At 31.4% G+C, this 24,596-nt stretch overlaps 1 protein-coding gene across 1 annotated transcript; it reads left to right on the top strand.

Moving 5' to 3' along the window:
• The first annotated feature begins 287 nt into the window (after positions 1-287).
• On the top strand, positions 288-24,596 carry LOC129216971 (E3 ubiquitin-protein ligase CHIP-like). The gene is made up of 7 exons (XM_054851195.1): positions 288-419; positions 11,104-11,302; positions 12,495-12,660; positions 16,564-16,633; positions 18,890-18,946; positions 22,853-22,969; positions 23,913-24,596. The coding sequence occupies exons 1-7, from the start codon at positions 318-320 to the stop codon at positions 24,036-24,038; spliced, it is 837 nt and encodes a 278-aa protein (XP_054707170.1). The 5' UTR covers positions 288-317; the 3' UTR covers positions 24,039-24,596.

Genomic DNA, 24,596 nt, shown 5'->3' with positions numbered 1-24,596 from the left:
TCCTCTTTTGATAATGCTCAGATCATGAAACAAGATGGCGGGCGCTAACGTGTAAAAGAGCATTAGTTACCCACTAGATGGCAGCACGAATCGCGAATTTCGGATATCGCCGCTTACTAATGTCCTGGTCTCCTGGTCTGGATTTAACTGTTCGAATCGATAATAAATTTTGTGTATGAAAAGTCACTTGTAAAGTGATTAATGGCATGTGTTTCTTCAGAATTTATTTGAACTGTTCATCATGTATTTGTGACATGTATACAAAGATTTAATGTGACGTACAGTAATATTGGATTAACTTCATTTTTCAACCAACCATGAAACAGGACATGACATCCACTGAACTAAAAGAGCAAGGAAACAGACTTTTTAGCGCTAGAAAGTTTGAAGATGCTGTGTCTTGTTACAGTAAAGCTATTGTATGTTAAGGTTCCCCTCTGTTAAATTAATGTTTTAAGTTTTTTTTTTTTCTATTTTGACAGATACTTATTTTTACCTGTCGTTCATTCTACAGATAAACTATCAGTGGCTATACATTGAGGTGCAATAATTTTTTAAATCCCGTCCTCAACATGTCAAAACTGATAAATTCTTACTTCATTTTGAAATACAGAGCAAATATAGTGACTGGAGAGGCGTAGCATTGGGTTTAAATGTTGCATTGTTTGTAAAGGTTTTCCTATGAAACTCTAATTTTAAAGATAATCATGTAGTTTTATAATGTACGTCATTTTGGGGTCAAAATAACATTAGTTAATTCTAAACTTTTAAGTGAATTGGTAATTTTGTTTGATAATAAGAAATAAAGTTTGAGAATGTTTGGTCAAGTAGGGATTATATCAGTAGCGTATCCAGACGATCCTGTTGGGAAGGGCGAATGAATAATGCATTATGGGGAGGGGGACTAACGAAAATAAAATTTAAAAATGTTTAAGAACTGAAACATGACGTGTTTTTTTATTTTTTTCTCTTTTGAAAAATGTTAATGATTCTTTAGTGATGCTAAAAACCAAGGGGTTGAAAAACCCGAATTTTTTTTCGAAATTTAAGTCTTAAAACCGCAATTGTAGGCCACTTACCACCTTTGATGACATAGCAATTCGAGGGCTTCCCCCGGATTTTTTCAAAATTGAAGTCTTGAAAACATAATTGAAGGCCTTTAAAGGCATGAAGTTCAAGACTCTCTCGGCAACAGTGGTGCAGCTACGGTAGGGGTTTGGAGTTAAAACCCCTCCCAGAACTACAACATATTCATTTCACTCTCCCCCTCCCCCCAAAAAAATTAACGGAGGGGGGAAAGCAGTATTTAAACTTTTCAAAGCAAGGTAGGTTTGAACAAAATATTTCACTGCTTATTGATCGGGAAGCAGTCACAAATCACTTTCCAATTCTTAAACATTTAGTAATATTTCGGGATGAGCACCCCTACTTTTGTAAGAGGGCTTAAATGGTCTTTACGCAGCACAAAAGGGGATCATGTTCCCGCCGCTGCAGACAGTGTTGCCAGATTGGGGGAAATTTCTCCATTTTGGAGAAATCTGGTGCTCTCTGGGGAAATTTGGGGGAAATGGGTTTTGAGGGGAATTCTTTGGGGAAAAAAAAACCTCGGGGGAAAAAAGATTTTTTTTCAGATTTAAATTCGCGTCAAGAAGTAGTGGGAACATTGTTTGTATCAAACAGTGTTGGGTTAGCTTTGCTCAACGTTATGGAATTTGCATTTCGCATTATGTGGAATATTATGCTATGGAATTCGCATTAATGTTCTGCGTGAATAACTGATTAATACGTGAAACAGGTAAAAATAAGTGATGAAGAGTGTTCTTAAATATATACAAAAATCATATTTTAAATGTACATACAGAAGGAGAGTAGTAAATGCGAGTAGAAAAAAAAATTTGGTTATTTTGTATCTCTCGTTCAGGCACTTGTATTTATGACTGGTGGCACTCGCACGGCTTTGCCCGTAGTAGAAAGTTAAAAGGTCTTTTGGTCTCCCTGTATATTTACAAATAATGCATAATGAATTTCTCGCCAATTGGCTTGCCCATGTTATGTTTCCACGTTATGGTAACTTGGTAATTTACTCGTCTATCTTATGATAATTTTGCTCAGGAAAATGTTCTTAAAATTGGAATAGAAAAAGAACAAAATCAAATTTTGAAATGTGCACACCTCCATGCTACAAATAGTCCAGTCATTTGGTCGAAAAAAAAAGGGGTTACCTGGAAAGTTTTCCGGGAGTTTTGAAAATTGGTAATTTTATAGATTTTGATGTGCTCTTTTCGAATTTCTACTTTGCCACCTCGTATCTTTGCCGCTCGCGCCACCATATTGAAAAAATGGCGTCTAAAAGCGGTATTTTGATGATATCTCTGTTCTGACTTATTTTACGATAAAAACATATTTTACAAAATTAAACTAGAGAAAATTTCCTACAATTTATATCACAACAATTTTTTCGTAAAATAAATAGTTTCGGCGTACGAGCGCCGCAAAGTATTATTTAACACGCGTTATCGCAGAATAAGTCGTTCCACACTACTTTGAGGTTTAGTTATCATAACACATCGAGGAGACGCAGAGTTTAATTAATAAGCAATAGTACAAACACAAATTCAATCGATTTACAAGTTAATTTACTAACTGCATAAAAACTCACAATTCACAAATTAAAATTATTTTTGTGGTAGAAATGAGCGAGAGGAAAAAGGCAATATGGAAACCGAGTTCCAATTATTTCTTCCTAGCTGCACTAAAACACTGATTCTTCCATCCAGGTGCCACATGAATTCCCCCCTCTCTCCCTTTCCGAAATTTCTACCGGTAGAACTCAATAAAATATTTTAGTCTGTGTCATCGGTATACTTGTTACGAAAAAATTATTGAAAAAATGGCGTCTAAAAGAGGTATTTTGACGGTATCTCCTTTCTGACTTATTTTACGACAAAAAAATCATATACAGAATTAATTTAGGCATTATATATATTAATTTACATGACTCCTGGAAAACTTTCCAGGTAAAGCTACCAGATGACTGGACTAAAACTAATTCTTTGCCAAATTTCATGAAAATCAGCCGAACGGTCTTGGCGCTATATATGCGTAAGAGATCCTGACAGACAGAAAGAGATCCGGACAGAGAGATATCCAGACAGAGAGACTTTCAGCTTTATTAGTAAAGATAAAGAAGACAAAAAAAAAAGTGAAAATGTGAAGAAAAAAGAGTTGGGGAATTTTATAAGAAAGTTTGGTTATTTGGGGAAATTTTTTTTTTCAGAAGACAAAAATATTAGAGGAAGTCGATTCATTTTATGAAAATATTAGTGGAAAAATAATTTTTGCATTGGGGAATTTTGGTAGAAAACATTGCTTTTTGGGGAAAAGTTGGAAGGGAATTGGGGAAATCTGGATTTGACCATCTGGCAACACTGGCCGCAGAAATCTTTTTTAGAGAGGAAGCCTACCACACTTGATTTTCTGTGGCTCCCTCCTAATTCTCATTGAAAGATCGGAACAGTTATTAGCTAGCATTTGACATTCATAAAGACATTGATCTATAAAAAGGTGATTTTTTGAATGACCTTATGAAAAATGAATATAAGATTAAAATAAAGGTAATCAAAACTGTATTGCGCATGTTCATGCATCCCCTCCTTTTCTTCATTTCATAGCATTTGTAATATCAATGTACAAACTATTTCAAAAGAAATAATAAATGAATAAATATGAAGCCACAGAAACTGCTTGATAAAATGTATTGAAAAATATTTTAGCATCATTAAATGAAGGAAAAGGAAAGCAAAAAATATTTTTTGATTTCGAAAATCCCTCCCAGAATTTCTTTTGGGACGCGCCACTTCCCCGAAAATATGTTGATATTGAATTTCCAAAAACATAGTTTAAGATTTTTTTGTGATGTTAGGGAAGAGGTAAGGTTTCGTAGTCCTCTCCTGGGGTACTAAGTTTTGGAACTGGAATATTGAAAACGTAATTGCAAGGGTAATTGCTTTGGGGGGGGGGGGATAGCCCCCCCCCCCTGTGGATCCGCCACTGGGTTATATATCAATGTCATAACATAGTTTTATTTAAATGTAAATTTTTTTTACTAACACTAATTTCTTATTTCACATTGTATGATTCGGTGCTCCTTCATTCACTCCGACTCTGTTTAGTCGAACACAGCTTAATCCAGACTACCATTTTGATGTACATGTATACATACATAAATAAGAGGAAAGTTAACGTAATAATGTAACTTTGTAGGCCTGTGCTATGCATTGTGGCGCAAAAAGAGAAAAGACACTATGACATCAAGTGGCATCAGTAGCAGTAAGCTGGAGTGTTTAAAATTTTTCTGTGGCATAGTGTTCTTATGTACCTTGGCCCAATTTCTAAGTTATTTTGTTTTATTTATACTTTCACTAACTCGGACAATTTGGATCTGCCATTAGTTTGGATTAATGAGGTTCTACTGTAGCAGGGTTCGCGTTTACGCGCTATAGCGGGTTTTTTACGCAAATTCGCGGGAAAGGGACGCAACTTCCGCGAAAAATCGGGTCCCAGGGACCCAGAAAACCAAAAGATAAGAACCAGAAAAAAAATGGGAGAAAATGCTAAAGATCTATATAGTAAATGCTTTTAAGCTTCAAAAGGACCAGAAGAATCAACTGAAACTGACTAAAATGACCCTATCTGTTTATCAGCTATTCAAACACACCCCTATTGTGGACCAGTCAATGGAATTTTAGTGATAAGACTGGAGCTTACAGTGACCTCCTGGGCAGAGCTCAGGGAGCAAGTTCACAAATAGCCCATTGTACTGTATTCTAAGAATAAGCTCTCCCTCAACTTTTATCTTGAGGAAATTCCTAAAAACAGAAATGAAGACTAAAAATGAGAGAGGTTTTCAATGCAATCTTCAGGATTAATACAAGACAATTGTACAGTAAAAATATTGCAATTTGGTATTCATGTAACCAGAATTACTTTTGAAAATCATCATTTTGCATCCCCAATAAAAAGAGGGGAGAAAAAAATGGCGAATATTTTCCAGATCGCGCTAAACACAAAGAGTTCGGAACTTTACATTTTTCTTGTTAAATTGCTTATGAATACTTGAATTTTATACAAAAGCACTTTAACCTTGTTCTTTTTCTAATAATTCATCTCTTTCTGATGGGTTATTTTTATTTGGACTTGCAAAAGTCGGGTATTAATCGATCGCGCCATTTTCAAAATGGCGCGATTTTAAAAATAGAACAAAAATCAAAACAGATATTTTGAACAAGTCAAAATAAAGTCAAATATACTGATTTAAGATTGCAAATGAGCAATTTTCACACTCATATGAGAAAATGTTTCGTTTTTGCGATCGCGATTTTTGCGTTGGGTTCATTTGCTTGCGATTTATTATTATTATTATGTAATTGCCAATGATAATTGGGAAGGGGGGGGGGGGGTCTGTTTGCTTTTTTCACTAAGAAAAATTTCTAGGAAAACAAAAGTTAAGGGAGTGCTTTTTGCTTGATCAATCAGAGGCACTTGTTTTATATTTTATGGTAAAACCCATTTTTAAAGTAAATTTTGAGTTAATCTCATTTGAGTCTTGCAAGTGTATTATTTGAAAATAATTTTACAATGATAAAATCACAAAAAAATTAGGGCAAAAATAACCAATATATTTTATTTCATGCCTTCCCCCCCCCCCCAAGTATAAATATTTTTATATTATTCATTTACGCACTAAGATTTTCTGTTTAAAATTTAAGGGACTCATTTTTTCCACCAAAGGACCCAAATCTATTACATTAATGGGTCCCTGGGACCCATGTTACGGATAGTTGAGCGCGAACTCTGACTGTAGTTCTTATTTGAGACACATATATTAAAAAAAATTTATATTAAAAAAAAAATGCACATTTTTAATGATTGCTATTGAATTTATTAAACCTTAATGATAAACATCTGCTTTGTAAAAGTGTTACCATAAAAGGAGAAAGGAAGCTTTTAAATATACTCTAATCAATATTTTACATAATATCCTACAACATATAAACGACTAATAATCTGAGGTAAAAATGTTCATTCATTGAAAAGAATCAAAATATTTATTTATTATTGCTAAGTTATCATTCATATTTCTACATATACAAATATGACGATCAGTTACAGCCCAGCTAGGCTGGTTCTAGTTTATTAGTCCCCAATGAAGATCTATAACCCTGTTAAAGCTTACCCCTTTGCTCATTACAGCATCTTCTGTAAGCTGTTCAAAGTACCCACAAACATAACTGAATAATAATTTTTCCTAATTTCCAGGTTAGCCTGAGATTTGAATAGCTTAAAGCAATGACCCCCTGGTCCAGCTTTCCATGCAAAAAGTTAACACCTTACCTTCGATAAATTTTAACTACTGAATGTGTCCTCTGACACTTCTGAGTTGCAGACTGTGCACATTAAGACTTTTAAGTCTGGCACTAACTAAATTTGAAAGTTCCCTTATTAGCCCTTCATTGAGCCCTATTAATAAAGAATATAGAACTATCTTTCTTGAGACACCAAGACTGAACATGATACTCCAAATGAGGTTTTACCAAACTTCTATGTGAAGGTCGAAGAACCTTTATAGTCTGGAATTTTTTGTGTAAAAAAAAAAAGAATACCTAATGGTATTTTTTCTGTTTTTTTTCCCACGGTGGAAAAATCCGTACTACCCTAGATTTGGGAGTGCTTGCTAAAGGGAGTGGTTTGAAACAAATTTATGTTACATTTGCGTATTTTTTACAATAAAAAAACAATTATTTCTAGGGATGGTATCCCTCTCCACGTACAGCGTTGCTTATCAGACTAGTTGCTTTGCCCGGAGTACCTTGAAAATACGAGTGTCGATCCAAAAGTAAGTCTGTGCATTATTGTCGACGGTGCCCTAACTTCTGTATTGAGTGTCACAAATTTCACCGCCAACCTGTTGAAAAAGTGTTTCACCCCTTTTTTTGACTTCGTCGTCGTTCTGGAAACGTTGGCCATCAAAGTGTTCCTTAAACGAAAGCAGCAAGTGGTAATCGCAAGACTTGAGCTCCGAACTGCAGTCAAGAACAGAGTGGTTTGTCGACTCATGTCTCACTCAGGGAGTGGAATTCTGTGACACTTGATGCAGAAGTTAAGGAACTGTAGACAATAATGCACAAAAAAGATGGCAATTATGTATAAAATGTAGAAACGTTTTTTTTCTCCAACGATGTAAATTTCAATGAGAATAGACAGTGTTGTATATTTGTAAAATTGATAGGAACCTTACTGTTGGATTGACCCTCGTATAAAATTCTGTCAAGTGACGTACATTCAACAATCAGGCATAACTATGAAAACACAATAAAATAAGTTTAAGGAATTAAAATGGAAAGAATGGAAATAAACTATGGATTCAAAAAGCATAGCCGTGGAAACGGAAAATAAAATGGTTAGCAACTTGAATGAAGATGAGATTTTTCGAACTTGATTTAAAACGGCTTGTAACTCTTTTCTTTGGAGGCAGAAGCTTTGTTTTTCAACCACAGGTCGAGATAGATCTGAAGTAGAAAATGTCGCTTTTTCCAATGGTGTTAAAAAGAAAACTGTAAGAGAATTTCTTCACTTTTTATTGCTAGGAAGCTTACTTTTTATTGCTAATAAGAAAGTAATGCCTAAATTTATGCTTTTTTATTTTCTCAACGCCAATGCATTGAATCTCAATTTACTGCAGGATTCACCAATAGAGACCCCGTTGTTCTGTAGTCTGTAAGGTTATTTATTTTACATAGCTTGAATTATCTTCTTACAGGATTCAGACTGTGTAAAATAAACAACTGTTTGCTCCTTTGTCTTTAAGTAATTAGTGTACTATAATCATGATTTCAAGAAGAAATCATTATTTTTTGGATTAATTTTGCACAAGAAAAAAGCAAAGAAGACAGGGCAAGAATAGCAGACAGGGAAATATTCAGAAGAAACAGAAATAAACTGGGATTTTTTTTAAAATTAACGCTTAGTAATTTAAAAATATTTTCTGCAGAGCCAAAAGTTTTCTGCGAACGCCGTTCGTGTGTGTTCGTCTATATTATGCAAGACTGCATCGCACTTGGTACACAAAACTAGACAAGAAAAGGATAGAAAAAAAGATTTCCATGGAGGATGCATTTGATGAATATTAATATAGTTTTAGACACATGTAAAACTTTTGCTTTTTATCTCAGTTTGTTGTTGTTTTTTTTTTTTAACACCAGACTTTATTATTTCGCTAAAACAAGACGAGAGAAAGAGGAAAATACACAATATATTTTCTTAAGATATTGAATTTATGAATACGGACTTCACTAATTATTTTTGGCACTTTTGTTATATTATTTTTTACTACCACAAATCAGTTTGGAACAAATCTGTTTCACTTGATTTACATTTTCATCGCTCTAAACTAGTCTCAGGATATTTATTGCAGAAAAGACATAAGTCCAAATAAAAAAAAATTTTTAAATTAATTTCAGTGACAAAATGAAACGTAATTTAAGGTGAGGTAATGATCCTACCTGTGGCTATATTAGTCATAAAAATTTTTGTAGAATTTAGTTCATTTTTGAATGAAATAATTAGAGACGTACCGAGTAGCACTTTGGCCGAGTAGCCGAGTACTCGGCCTTTCACTACTCGGCCAAGTTAGGAAGTACCAATTATGTTTTAAGAAGAACCACCGACACACATGTGATGAATTTTGAACTTATTGGAATAGTAGTATAGAGCTCCTTGTCCGTATAATAGTTTTTAAAACTGAATTCCAGTGAAATTTTATTACACATTATATTTAAACAATTTTGTTTGTGTCAAAAATTTTACAAAAAAATTATTTTTAAAATTAAAAATAAATAAATAAAAGGTATGATTAATCAAGTTGGAATTAAAACAAATTACATTGAAATCCCTCTAATGCGGACAATTTTTTTTTGTCCGCAATAGAGAGGTGTCCGGTTATTTGCATTGGAACTGGGGAATTAAAAATTGTCCGCATAAGCGGGGTGTCTGTTAGGAGGGGTTTCACTGTATACCAATCAATTATAGTTCTAGTCCACCAAACATAAATAATTTTTAAAAGCAGATAAAACAAATGTACAGGAACACTGCAGACACGTGTTTCTGACCCCCCGTTACAAGGAACGTCTTTTTAAGTACATAACATGTGAGTTAAAGAATTTAAAGACATACAACAAAAAAATCCGACTTTTGTTGGATGCCTTTAAATCCATGAGCTCCCATTTTGTGCATTGAAAAAGAAATTCCTTGTAACGCCAAAACATGTGTCTGCAGTGTTCCTGCACTGTGCTTTTAACATTGTTTTATTTAATTTTATTTTTTAATCAAAGGTATTTTTATATTTTTTATAACTAATTTTTGTTTGTAGCAAAAACCCATTTTTAATATAAAAATTCCATATTTTCTATACTTACATTTTTTGCATAATTTTTAATAAAAAAGTTTTATTAACTTTGGGGACAATGGAATAAAGATTTATTCCATTAAAGCATTACAAACTTCATTTTTCTCAAAATTTAAATTTGACTTATAAATTTTAATTGTAAATGATAGCAGAATATAATGCTTGCTCTTTTTTTTATAAATTTTAATATCTCTTGTACAATATTCAATTTTTTGCAACTACTCGGTATTGGCCAAGTATCTGATCAGAATTTGGCCGAGCACCGAGTACTCGGCGAATTGGCCGAGTAGGCCGAGTACCGAGTACTCGGTACGTCTCTAGAAATAATCACTTTTTATAGATTCCTGAAAAGTTGCATTAGTTGAACTTACCGCCCTTTCTGAAATAATAGATTCAGTTTTGATATAGAAAATCAGCCACTGAGTATCATAACCATTATCATGTTCTGTTTTTTATGCTGCTAAGTTCAATTGTGGAACATTTGTATACTTTTAATGCATTAAGAAAAGTTAAAAATTTAGTATTTGAGCTAATATTTTAAAATAATTTTGGAGAATGTAGGAATTTGATTTGAATGTTATTAAGCTTCCTTTTCTAAAAATTTTTAAATTATAAATATTTATGCCTTCTTTCAAACAAAAATTTTCCACAAAAATGAAGCATTCTATTCAGCCCACAATTTTATTATATAGTTGAGGCTTCATTTTATGAACTCTCGGGGACCTCTAACACTAACCACTAAAAAAACCGAATAGTTTTGTTTCAATAGAAGGTTTTTCAAAGGCAGGTAAACTGTTGTAAAATCATGAGAGTTCGTGAATTAAAGCTTTGTAAAATGGAGCATCAACTGTAATAACATTTCCAGTGTTTGAAAATATCTGATATTTCACTATATATCCCATATTTTCAATCAGCACAAACTAAAGTCTTGAAAATAGTAAATGCATTCTCAAAGCACTTTATATTTTCGTATATTATCATTACAATACGTAGACTTATATTAAAGCTTCTTTCATTATTTATATCAAGTATTTTGTTTTTATCAATTTTAATGGAGAACTGAAGTTTAATGGTAATAACTTATTTAGCATTAGCTGTTTTACACATTTTTCTTCCATCAGCTACTTCTACACAGTTATATGATTCAGAAATAAAAAAAATATGCATTTCTGAATCATGCAGCAATAGTTGGTGCATATTCATCAGTCATTTTCTTTTTTTCTGATCAACGTTTATTGTTTAATTAAGCACTTTTAATATGAATTAAAATTGTTATCTTAATTTTTATTTTATGAATATAAAATAAAAAGGAATATTTTATTACTTTTTTTAATACATCATAAAAATATAGTACATACTTTTTTGGTGTTTTTTTTAATAATAAATGAACAATATTATCGTGATTAATATAGTATATTTTTTGAAACTACCGTAGTTGAAAAAATACAGAAAATATCATGATATTTTCAAAATAAATATCGGACATACATCGTAATATATATCATGATATATATATATTGACTGGAACATTTCATTTAAATTGCTTTAATTGCAGTTGTTCAGAAATATTTTCTGTCAATGGATTACTTTGTAAAGTGATTTTTGAGCCTTTAATTTGAAAAACTTTTTTTTTTTTGTAGATTTTAAATCCTCAGATTCCTACATACTTTACAAACAGAGCATTATGTTATCTAAAGCTTCATCAGTGGGAACTTGCTTGCCAAGACTGTAGAAGAGCACTCGAATTAGATTGTACGTCAGTTAAAGGCCATTTCTTTTTTGGACAAGCTCTACTAGAATTAGAAAATTATGATGAAGCTATAAAATATTTTCAGAGAGGTATGTATCTCTTTTATACTATTTTTAAAATTAAGAATCAGCCAGTGTATTAGTTCCATGATTGAATTTTAGCTCTAAAAGATTAACTGATGTCTATTTTCTTGTCAGTGCTTTGCAAAATCAGATTAAACCCGAGTTTTAATTATGGTGTTGCAGTGCTGTTTGACAACCAAGTTATTTTCTTGAGAATGTTTTCATGGTTTTTGCTTATTATTGGGAGATGTAAAAACCAATTTATGGAAAGTAACCAGAAAAGCTTTATAAATAAATTACAGATGAATAAATTTGCAAACTTATTTTTGTTTAATGTTTAATGCAAATTTGCTGGATAATTTTTCATTCCTTTTTTTAAAAATAATCAATGTAAGATTTCTAATCTATCTAACTGTAACTTTTCTTATTAGGTACAAACATGTACAAGGCAGACGAATTAAGTTTTTAAAAAATATATGAAGAAAAAAATCCAAGTAGTTTGTCTATTTTATTATTGTTTTTTCAATCTTTTACATTTCGAAGTAATGTAAGCCAATAAAGCATATTTCAGCCAAAACTTCATTTTATTACTTAATTTGCTTGACTGCTTAAGATTTATAAACACAAATGACGTATCATTGATAAAAACCATTGTGAATATAAATCTCAACCCTTGAAAATTTTTAAATGACAAGAGAAAGAGAAAAAAAAGAAAAAAAAAAGTCCAAAGAAGTCCAAGAGTACTTAGAGGCATAAAATGGATCAAACTCTTGGATTTGGATGGAAAACAGCAGAGTCCTTTACCCCAAAACGACCCTTACTCCACAGTCCTGGTTATAGGAGGATAAAAAATAGGATCTGTTACTTTCCCCTGGTTATTTATTGTAAGTATGGTTCCCAAAATGCAGATTAAGGCTGTCTTTGACATTTTAAGGGGGCGGGGGTCAGTTCTTGAAAGGTGCAGGTAGTAGTTGACTGAAGCAGATTTTAGTTATGTGTTGAGTTACCAATTTTTAAAAATTATTTTTTTTTATACTTGTAAGGATAGCATTGTGCAAATCAGTGGGGGAAAATTCCTTAATTTAATGGGACGATCAAGTTATCCTTGAGTAAACAAGGATCCACTGTAATAACACATTAACTTCATTATATTTACTTAAACTTGGAATATTTGGTGATCTAACCTTTGATTTTTTTTTTTTTTTTTTTTTTTTTGCAGCTAGTGATTTAGCAAAAGATCAAAGTCGAAACTTTGGTGATGATATTGCTTGCCAGCTAAGGATAGCAAAAAAGAAACGATGGACAGTTCAAGAAGATAAAAGAATCGACCAAGAAATTGAACTGCAAACATATCTGAATAAACTTATACTTGAGGATAAAGAAAGGTGATTTGCTTCCCTTTTCCTTTTAAACAACAATTTTATTTCAAATATTTTCAAAAATTGCAAGAGGTAAATGATTGAATTAATTAAATAATAAAAGATATTTGTTTTGTAATATTGGATGAGAAAAATTTATAAACAAATTTATTCCTGAAGAAATATTATTTACTATATAGTTCCCCTATAATTATTTTAATTAATTTGCATAAAACAGTGATAAACTTATAATTTTTGAATTAATCCTGTTGAGTTAGCTGTTGAAGCTAAAAGGGACACTGAAGAGCAGTTATTTTTTTATGAAAAATATGTTAACATAGGTATAAATACTTACATTTTACCATTTCGCTAGCCAAATTTTGTTAAAAAAATATTATTAAATGCAGTGCAGCATAAAAATCTCACATTTAGAGGGATGGACTGTGGGAGTGGAGAAATGATGCTGGTTTCATGCAGTTATCTAGTCTTTACTGTTTTCAAAAATTTTGCTGTGTCCACAACAGTAGCGCACACAGGAGTTTTTCAAGGGAGGGGGGGGGGGGGGTCCAGGATCAAAGCTCCGCCATTCTCATATCAAACTCCAATATGTATCCAAACTTATGCTTTTGATTTTACCGATTTTCGAGAACAGAAAACATTTAAAAAAAAATAAATAAATAAACTGAACAATAACTTAGCATTAGTTAATAAAATAAATTTTATAGTAAGAAATTCTGAATTAAAATACCACAAAGCACGGTAATTAATGCATTTACTTTTCTCACAATCTTTACTAATAATAAAGCTGAAAGTCTCTCTGTCTGGATCTCTGCCTGTCTGTCAGAATCTCTGTGACGCGCATAGCGTCTTGACTGATTGGCCGATTTTCATGAAATTTGGCACAGAATTAGTTTAGCATGGGAGTGTGCACCTCAAAGTAATTTTTTGAAAATTCGATTTTGTTCATTTTCTATTCCAATTTTAAGAACATTTTCCCAAGCAAAATTATCATAAGATGGACGAGTAAATTACCAAGTTATTAAAGCATGAAACCGTAACATGGGCAAGCCAGTTGGCGAGAAATTAATCATCAGGGTATGCTCTGGGAAAACCTGGAATTGTCAGGGAAAATGAAACAGCTAAAAATGTCAGGGAATTTTCCAAATTTGCCCCCCAAATTTTTTTTTCCAATTTTTTCCCAGGGAATTTTGTTTCATGAGATCTAATCTTCCTTTTTATCTATTTTTCCTAAATTGTAAAAATTTTGAGGTAAAATGAAACTGGCAATTAAAGTGGCGACCCAAAAAAACTTTCGCAGCCGCCATTTTTGACTCTCAATAGTTCTCAAAAAAATAATTCCTTGGGGCAGGGGCGTAGCTAAGGGGGGGGTTTTGGGGACAAAACCCCCCCCGAAACGTTAGTCTCAAAAAAAAAAAAAAAAAGAGAAAAGGAAGAGAGATGAGAAAGAAAAAAAAAAGAAGAAAAGGAAAAACGATTATATATATATATATATATATATATATATATATACTATATATATATATATATAATATATATATATATATACTATATATATATATATAATATATATATATACTATATATATATATATATATATATATATATATATATAAAAGAAGTAACCCCCCCCCGAAAGTCGGGTCTAGCTACGCCACTGCCTTGGGGGAATAGGAATTATGCACAAACTTAACAGGGAAGAGGACAATTTACAGCTTCGGAAGCACAAGCCTGAAAATGGGGGTGGGGGGATCTGGGAAAATCTTTTTTTTTTAAATCGGAAAGTCTTTTAAATACGTGTGAAACATAGTCGCCATTTTTGGTCACTCACAAGATAGAAGTTGACACGATCCTTAAATGCCTAAGTTTTCAAAAGCAAAGCATAATTGGATGTTTTCTTTAATTGCAAATTAATGAAAGTATCACAAAAATGTGCTGAAAATTGTTTTATTATTATTATTTTAAATAATTTTCTTGAGAAATGAAAAATTTTGTTCTTAAAACTTAATCTTATCTTCATTGCATTGGATGCAATTTGTGCCAAAAACTTTTCAACTGAATTGTAGTTCCATGAAGATTTACTATTTTTTAATTGTTTTCATGCTATAAATTCAAAAAATTACTTCTTTTTCTGGGGGGGGGGGGGGGGCGCAGCCGCCATATTTGGTCATTCCCAAGATGGAAGTACACAAGACTTTTTAAGTGCCTAAGTTCCCGAAAACGGCATTGGATGATTATTGCTGTGCAAAGTATTGAAAACAACGCAAAATGTGCCTTTTTTTCGAATAATTCATAATTATTTTCTTGAAAAATGCAAAAATTTATCTTCAGAACATTTTTTTAAAATTCTAATTAGACTCTTATGTGCTAAAAACTGACTATTTCGTCTTAACTGCAGTTTTTTAAGGATTATTAATTATTTATAACTACTTTTATGCTACAAATTCAAATATCTACTTATTATCTTAAGTTTTTACTTAATCGCCATATTTGGTCGTTTGCATGATGGAAGTAGACGTAAACTTCCAAAAACAGAATTGGGTGTTTATCTCTATGTGAACTATTGAAAGTAACATAAAATGTGCAACAAATTATGAATTTTTAAAAATTTATTATATTCTAGAAAAGAAAAATTTTAATGGAAGCATTCTTTAATAAGCAAAAGAAAAAAAAAGTTTATTGGAATTGGCCTATAATCGGCAGATGTTGATTTTTGTTATTATGCATTTTCTGGTATGGCGAGCGATGCAACAAGTTAATCATATTTATACTGTAAAATAGCTTTGTATTTTGCTCAATATGTTTTGTGATATACTAATAAGAAAAAAAAAATAAGTATTGTGAATCAAAAGACCAAAAGCAGATGCTAAAAGATTGCTGCACGACTACAGGAAAAGGCTAATATTACGCATGACACATGACATCGAAAAAATGCTAAAATAAGTTGAAAGCAGTTTGTTTTCATCAATTAGTAAACCGATTAAAACAATTTTGAACAAAGTGTTTAAAAAAACTTAAAATTTGAAAAAGGAAAAAAAATCTAAGATTTTTTTTAAATCTAAGGAGAAAAGTTTCGGTTCTTCCGCATTGCTACTTTAAACAATTTTAATTATTTTGAAAATATTGCTATTTAAACTTAATTTTGAATGAAGCGAGTAACCTGTAATTTTCTAAAAAAACAACCTGGAAAAGTCAGGGAATTTTTTTTAACCACAAGTGTATGAACCCTGATCATACATTATTTGTAAATATACAGGCGAACCAAAAGACCTTTTAATTTTCTAATACCGGCAAAGCCCTGTGGGTGCCACTAGTTAAAAATAAAAACAGCGAAGCAATAATCATCATAAAAGAACAATTTATGTTCACATGCAGTTCAATTTTGCAGGGGAAGCATGAGAGAAAATAAACTTTATTTTTTCATTTGCTAAATCTGAAATTATTGTTACCTTTGCTTGAAATTATTTTACGTACAGCATAAACAGGATTATAATCGATCAAAAAATCTCAAGGGAAATGGGAGGGGTACGGCCCAACCCCTTGTGTATGCCACTGGTCCACAAGTATAAACTAAGTAATATGGCACTTACTTCATTGCTTTCAAAAAGTGCAAGAGATTGAAAGTCATATACATCTGTTACTTTTTATTTAAAGATCTATTTATTCTGTGTAGTATTTAGTACTGTGCTGTTCAGTTTAAAAGCAAACAACCCTTGCCTAGAAAACTAGTTATATTTTTATGAATTAAGGAAGTAAGGGAAACTTTTCTGATTTGATTTTTTTTTTTTAAACTTCAAGACATCAAGTTTAAATAACATTTCATTCTTAATTTTTTATCTTACAAGATTTCAAGTAAGGTATTTTGTTGTAGATCTTTATCTATACCATTCTAATTTTTATTTTTTTCTCCAGGCAATTAACAATGTTAGAAAATTTGGGTGTAAAAAGTAAAAATGAAATATCTAGACTTACTGAAAGATATGTAAGTAATTAAAAAAAAAATATTATTTCATAGTTTTATTTATTTATTCATTTATACTCTTGTGTTTTTTTTGTGTGATTTGATTCACTAGTTTACTGTAAGTCATTAAATTTAGATGAAATATTTACTGAGTTCTGCAAGCATATTTATATTAAATGTTCATTGATATTTCCTGTATATACAGTGTGATTCAAAGAGAATGGTGCAGTTTCAAATTCTTATTTTTCTGAATGTAAAAATGGTACAAAAACTAATTATTATTATTTTTACAAACTTAAATTATTCTAAATATCTTCTATTTGCCTTCCTCGCTTCTCCTGATGCCTGACCAATATTGCACATATATTCAAATTCCTACTATACACGTTGTAGTATGTACACAGTCGCAGAAGCAATTGCTGTAGGGATCCAACTTTTCTGTTCATCAAGATCAGCAGTTAAGGGTTATTAAACAGTATCCTTTACATATCCTCACAGGAAAAAATGCATGGTGTTATGTCTGGTAACCTAGGAAAGCCAATCATGCAGTGCTTAAATCACCTATGATCATCGTTTTGAGTAACAGAATAATAAATAATGCGAGGGACGCATACAGTAACATACAACAAAACCATTTAAAAACGGCCAATTGAAACTTTACAACTCTCTCTTTCATTCAAGCTCCACCAGAGTCGAGAGTTGTTGGCCCAATATTCCCAAACAGATACCTTATGAAACCTCACCATTCTTTTTGAATCACCATGTACAGTGAAACCTGGCTATAACAACAAACCTGTCTATAACGATATTTTCCTTGGTCCCAGCAAAATGGCAGCATAAATAGTCAAACTGTCTACAACGATAACCTGTCTACAACAATATTTTTTTAGCTCCCAACAGGATTGTTGTAGACAGGTTTTACTGTACTTTAAATCTATGTGGTGGAACCTCAATCAGCCAATGCGATCCTGCGTGGACGACCTGTCGTGAATTCAAAAATTTCAAATAAAACAGAGTACTTAAATATTGCTCTCAGCAGACTACGAAAACTCTTTATTCTGGATTTATTCAGTACATGCAATAAGAGTGGCTGGCTCTGGTGACCATCCAGTGATATTGTTTACTTACTAAAAAGAGTGTATGGAATTCAACGAAAATCGATCATGGGTTAAATGAGTTTTGGATAATCAAGGTTCTACTGTACTTTAAAGAACTTTTTGACTTGTTCTAATGAAATTGAGGTCTGTTAAGTGAACCACTTAAAAAAATTCCATTCTTGCAATTTAAAATTTTCTTATATTTTCCAACAGATGCCAATATTGCCATATTTCATAAAATAATAATAAACTTGACTCAAAAAAGAGATCACACAAACATGTGTGATTTCTTAGGAAAAGTTTTTTTTACATGTTTTAAAATGCAATATAGACCCTGTCAAAAGCAGGACAAAAGTCTAATTTTCCGTGGAATACCTCATTATTTTTCTTGCCAAAAAATTTAGAAATCTAAAGATGAGTAAAGTAGATTTTTGAATTGAGCAATTTTTAGTTTTATGTCTTTTAATCAGGTTTAAATCAATAATCCTTTTTTGATACTAAATCTAAAATCAACACTTTGACTAATACATAAATACACCACCAGCTCAGTCGATTCCAGCAGAGGACTGCAGTTTTGTGCTTATTAGCACTCATCAGCCCGGCATAGGAAATGACTGAGCTGGAGGTGGAAAACCTCTTAAGGAAGCCAAGAGTGCCAAACAAACAGGTAGCTACTGTCCAACCTTGGATTGTATGGAATTTTCAAACTTTCAGATAAGACGAATCTATCTGAATAAGGGGGAAAAGTAAAAATTTGATGCCGGTATTCCGCTCATTTGAATGAGACTCTGCTTTTGCAAAAGCTGGCATCGCTGAAAAATAATAGATTTGTCCATTTCCGGCTGTAAAACGGATGTTTGTCTTTCCATACAATCCGTTGTCATACAGTAATATAGAATTAGCACTGACCAGTCCTTGGCTAGAATTGACTGAGCTGGCGGTGTATTTATGTATTTCTGCTGCCCATTAGCTCTGGCTAATGGGCGGTAACTTACTGAACATTTTGACTAATATTTAAATTACACTAGTATCTTAGGCATTAAGTACACTGTATGTTTTTATGCTTGAAATAAGTGTTAAAACATTTATCCTTCTCTTATTGCATAATATTTTATGTATCAAGCAATTATGTATTTAAAAATACATTTTAACATTCATGTTTTAATCTCATTTTTTGCAGGATAATTACCAACATGAATTAAATAGTATGTTTGAAAAACTTGATGAAAGAAGAATGGTAAGCAAATATGTAGATGTGAATTTTATATTGATTTCATTTGAACATTCTAATTCATACCCTTATTCAGTGTTTACAGATATTTATTATGTATCTGATATTATATCTATCATAAGTATTGTGGTGAATGGATGGTCTTATGCCGTGAACCATCATCCATAATGCAATTTCTACGATGAGAAGGTTCAAAGTTAGATTAATGTAGAAAATTATGCATAAACCATATTTGTATTCCTTTCCTAGTATAAACTAGGAAAGAAATACCAAGTAATACTTGACATGTTTGTATATAATTAATACCAGCAGCACTAGTTTATTACTGTTTTTAAGCATTCGTAATCAGTGATAGCAGCACAGGAAGAGAAAAAGGAAATAAATGGGGGCAATCCCTAAATAAAATAAAACTAGTATGTTGTGGCCATCACGAAACTTTCTTCTATATCTTTCTTATAATTCTGATCCCTCCCCATGCTTAACGAGGAAGCAATATTCCCAACGAAAACAAAATTACACATGCCAAAACTTGATGACCATCCCAATTCCTGATTTATCTCAAAAGCAAAGCAAAGAATGAAAATTGAAAATTATTTTAAAAGCCTTGCTTAAAATAATTACAAACATTTATCTGTTAACAGACACAAGATGGCAACAGTTAAAAATTTTAAATCATTGAGATAATATTTCGGATCATTTCCATGCAATTAAAAGCACGAGCTGAACGCAGACGACAGTCTGTTACAATTTATCTTTCTTATTGTTGCAATTAAAAAGCTATTTTTATTCACACAAATAAAAAAAAAAAAAATCAGCCCCCCCATGGAGCGATTGGCGCCAAAATTAAACCAACGCCTGTTTACATATGGATTCATATTTATTCCAAATTTCATCCAGAACGTAGCATTACTTCTTGAGATATGGCACTCACAATGGAAAAAAAAGAACGTTCGATTGCGCCACCCCCTTTTTAGCTGTTGACACCAAAATAGAACCATTTCTTATACCCTCTAAGGGCTACTTGTCGATAAATTTTTGTTTGATTACGTTCATTATTTATTGAGATACAGCAGTCACAATTGACGACAAAAAACGTTCTATAGTTCAACCCCCGTTTGAGCTATTGACACCAAAATTGAATCAGCACCTGCTCCTGTTAGGGGCAACAGATGGACCAAATTTTGTCTGATTCCGCCAATTACTTCCTGGGGAATAGCAGTCCCGCGCAACTCAAAAAACGTCCCATTGCTCCACCCCCCTTGGAGGAATTCGCGCCAAAAACCAATGGGCACAAGTTCACATAGGTGCACATATGTGTACCAAATTTCGTTCAATTTCATGAGGTAGTTTTTGCTGTAGAGTGGCCACAAAAAACTGGTCACACACAGACGTGACACACATACACACACACACACAGACAGACAGACATTTTCCAAAAATAGTCGAAATGGACTCAGCACACCTCAAAACATTCGAATCCGTCAAAATTCGAAATTCGAAAATTTGCACGAATCCAATACTTTCTTCTATATATTAGATATAGAAGAAAGTAAAAAGGAAAGAAAAAAAGCAACCGTTGCTGGAAGGAAAAAAAAAAGCATTGTAGCGATTAAAAATTCGATGCCACTGTATTGAATCGAAATCCAGGGTGTGATGTCACAGATAAGAGAAGAATTTTTTCGACCAATTTGACTGACACTTGAAGATTTGATAATGTTGTTCTGCATTAAAAAAAATTGTAGAAAAAAAGTATTGCGTATTTTGAAAAAAAAATTCTTTTGAAGTGGGACAAATGTTTTGATTATTATATAGTTAAATTTTTTTAAAAAAGATGCTTCTATACTTTTTGAGGGATGGGTTAAGCAAAAAATAAAACCCAGAAAAAAGTGCAAAATTAAGTTTTTTTTTCAAAAATTCATAAAAAATACAAAAATTGGTCAATCTGCTTTAATGTTATTCTTCATCATGTTAGAAATTAAATTTGCTACATTTTAGTACAAAAAATATTTTTCTGGCACAATTGGTTCGGTTTCTGAGGGGTAAAAAGAGCTAAAAACTGCTAAAAATCACATAAAACAAATAACTTTTTTCGAATTAAAATATCAAAAATCGAAGCCCGAGGTGCTCACAGTCGGCAAAAGTTGCACATGCATACCAAATTTCATCTTTCTGGACCGTCCTCCCTGAATGCGCGCCACAAACACACACACAAACATCTTGTTTTATTACATGTTTAGATTATTATTTTTTGATAATAGTAACCAAATTTCTTTATGTTTAAGCATGTGTGCAAAGGAAAGGTTTTTACCGTCCTGTTCACAACCCTTGTGTCCAAAACTATTTTTTGAAACTTTATTTTATGAGAAAATATCGAAAACAACAAAATGTGTCAAAATTATTTTTTTGAGTATTTAATATATTTATTCAATGTGAACATTCAAGTATAAATATATATGTAACTTATTTATGCAGCTGATTTTAATTTAGTTGCGTAAAAATTAAATTCTTCGTTAAAAATTTCAATTTGTATGCAGGATTTTTTTTTCCATGAACCAAATTTTTTTACATTTATGGCTGTATGCAAAGCAAAAGGAAGTGTTCAAAATATGGTGCAATAATTGACTTAAATGCAATAAATTATAATTTTTTGTAGTTACAGACTATTATATTAAAAATATGAACTAAAAAAAGAATTGCGCAAGTTTTATAAGTGTTCAATCATCAATTTCTTGTTCTTTAATCTATGATTAAAAGAAATATAATTAAAAAACTATGATTTAAAATATTGCACATTTAATAAGATTCTTTTGTGTTATAAATGGAACTGAAATTAGTTGTCTTTGTTGTGTTGTGAATTTCCTCTCATAACCGTACCAACTGTTACATAAGTAAGTTTTATGTAATAGTTATTGGCAATTTTTTTAAAGTAAAGTATCTCTTAATAAATGGAAAAAAAAATTATCAAATTAAACCTCAGTAATGTCTATATTTATGCATTTCAAATATTACAGTAAATACAAATTGATTAAATTACACCCCTTGAGATTTAGCATAGTTCTGAACAGCTTAAGACAGCTTCAGACACTTTTGGACGGTAAAAACCACCTGTCTTGTCCTGAATCAGTTTTGGACAGTCCAAAATTTAACCCTGTTTGCTTGTTTTATTTTTCTTCTTTCTTGATAAAGAATTCCTAGGTTTAATGCACCCAAATTCACATGTCTTCCTTTTAATCTTTTTATTCATATTTACTGAAGAAAACAGCACGCCATTGTTGTGGATGTATTTAAACTCCATAACTCCTGGGTTATGTTGCCTAAACTTCATCCAAAGTCTTTTTGCTTCATACCAATTAATTCAAATGAAGTTAAGTTTCTCTTAAGTTTTCTTAGTTGTAACAGTAAGTCATAATTTTTCAACCTTGTTGCTCTTGAAGAATTTCAGATACTCATTTTTTAACTCAATGCTCCTGAAGCTACTGAAAAATGGTTTGCAACACTGTCAGTGTTACTTACATTCAACATTATGGACATGTACTGATGAAGTGTTCTTCTCTGGATAAAATTGGTTTGCGCTCATTTTTTCATCTGCTAGAAAATAACCTAAAATGACTTTTGAGTTAGTGAAGGTGAAGCAAATATTTCCCAATGAGCAAGTGTCTTTTAAGGAGGCTTTTTCTTTTTATTATTATTATATTTTTTTTTCAATCTGGAAAATTATATAATGGGAAATATTTGAATTTTGTGAACCTTTTAAAATCTATCTTTAGCAGAAAACCATTCATAATATTAGTTTTCTATCACCCTTTACAAGTTCACTGATATGTAATTAATGATGATGTGCTATATGGAATCTTAAAAATATATTTTAATACAATATTTAACTGTTCAGTACTTTTTTCTCCTCCAATCCAGAAAAGAGAAGTACCTGACTACTTGTGTGGGAAAATCAGTTTTGATATTATGCGTGAACCTGTAATTACTCCTAGCGGTATCACTTATGACAGAAAAGATATTGAAGAACACTTACAGGTCAGTATATCCCCTTTCTCTTTTCAGGTGCAAGAAAGGAAAAACCTTTATTTCTGTTGTTTTAAATTTCCTCTTTGTGATGATTTTTTTTTTTTGTTACTACATCCAAAATCAAGTGGTAATATTTGAAATTTCGTAATGTTGCAATAAAAGTTGTGCTCAAAATTTAGTATTTCTTTCTGTTGATTTTCTAATTTTCTCCTTCCAAAAATTGTAAGCTTTTTAGGTTTTAGATTGATGGCTGTTTATGTATCAGCCATTGCATGGTAAATTACTTATAATGCTTTGTTATTTCTATTCTAAGCTGTGGTGTAATTCAGAGGAGTTCTCTTCTGACATTTATTTGATCACAAGTATCTCCCTATGTTGTTAATGTCTTTTTAATTTCAATAAACTTGGTAAGAAACTGCCAGTGTCCCTCTTCACTTATTTTTTTAAAGCTGTCTCTATTTTATTCACTTATTTTTCTCATGTATTAATAAGTTAAGTTTACTTATTTATTGTTTCATTATCTACTCAGTTATTCATTCATTGTTTTATTTACCCATTCATTTGGGTAAAAATATTTTAAATAATCAAGTAGAAAATATTTCAGAAGAAAAATGTTTTATTTTTCACTTTGTTCATTGGAAAAAAAAAAAAAAAAAGTCTACTTTTGTTTGAAGGAACAAATTTACTACCTAAAATAAATGTTTTAATACAAGTTTTATAATGAAATATATTGTTCTTTATTTACAAACTGTAATTTTCAAACCAAATTTTTAATTCGTTTATTTTGAAAAAAAGTAAGTTATCTATAGTCGGGGCAAACCTAACCTGGCAGCATTATAATGCTGTGATTAAGACCTGTTTAGCCTTCATAATGCTGCCAGGTTATATTTGCCTCAACTGTAAACTAAGTGTTTTGATTTGTCTCGTAACTATTTATTTTTGATTTTTACAGAGAGTTGGGCATTTTGATCCAGTGACACGTACTCCTCTTGTTCAAGAACAGTTAATTCCAAATTTAGCTCTTAAAGAAGTGGTTGATGCTTTTATTGCTGAAAATGAATGGGCTGTGGAATATTAATTCTACTCATTGTTCAACATTATATGAGTTGCAGAATTCAAGCGTCTGTGCACAAGTACATCACTGGTCATTTATTGTTAACTTCCTAATTTTATATATTGTTCATGTTGCAGAGTTTTAAGTAAAAAGAAAATATGAATTGAAAATTTAATTATTGAATGATGAAAATATGTACAAATTTATGCAAACATTTAGTTTTCTGTTTTTAAAAATCTGAGATTCAGGTAGTAGAACCCTGGTTAGACATTTTTCTGGAATGTTTTCAACCATCTTCTGATTCTCTAATAATTTTTTCTTCTTTCACAATTGCTAAAAATATAAATATTTTTAATTCTTCCAAAACGCATAAGATTTCTTCTTGTAGTTAAGTCAAGGTAATCAAAAAAATTTTGAGTGTGTTTCCTTTGTTTATTTAAAACTTAAATGCTGTCTGACATAAAAAGGTTTTTTGTGAAGTCTAAAAGGAGTTTTTTAAACATTGTATGTGATAATCAGTTGAATTTTAGTGTTTTTATTTTTGCAATTTTAATCTATTTTTCAAGAAACTATTATAAAGTT

This window comes from Uloborus diversus, chromosome 2 (genome assembly GCF_026930045.1).
Source record: "Uloborus diversus isolate 005 chromosome 2, Udiv.v.3.1, whole genome shotgun sequence".
Taxonomy (NCBI): Eukaryota; Metazoa; Arthropoda; class Arachnida; order Araneae; family Uloboridae; genus Uloborus; species Uloborus diversus.
The sequence above is the reverse complement of the archived record's forward strand: the minus strand, read 5'-3'. Positions and strand labels throughout refer to the sequence as shown.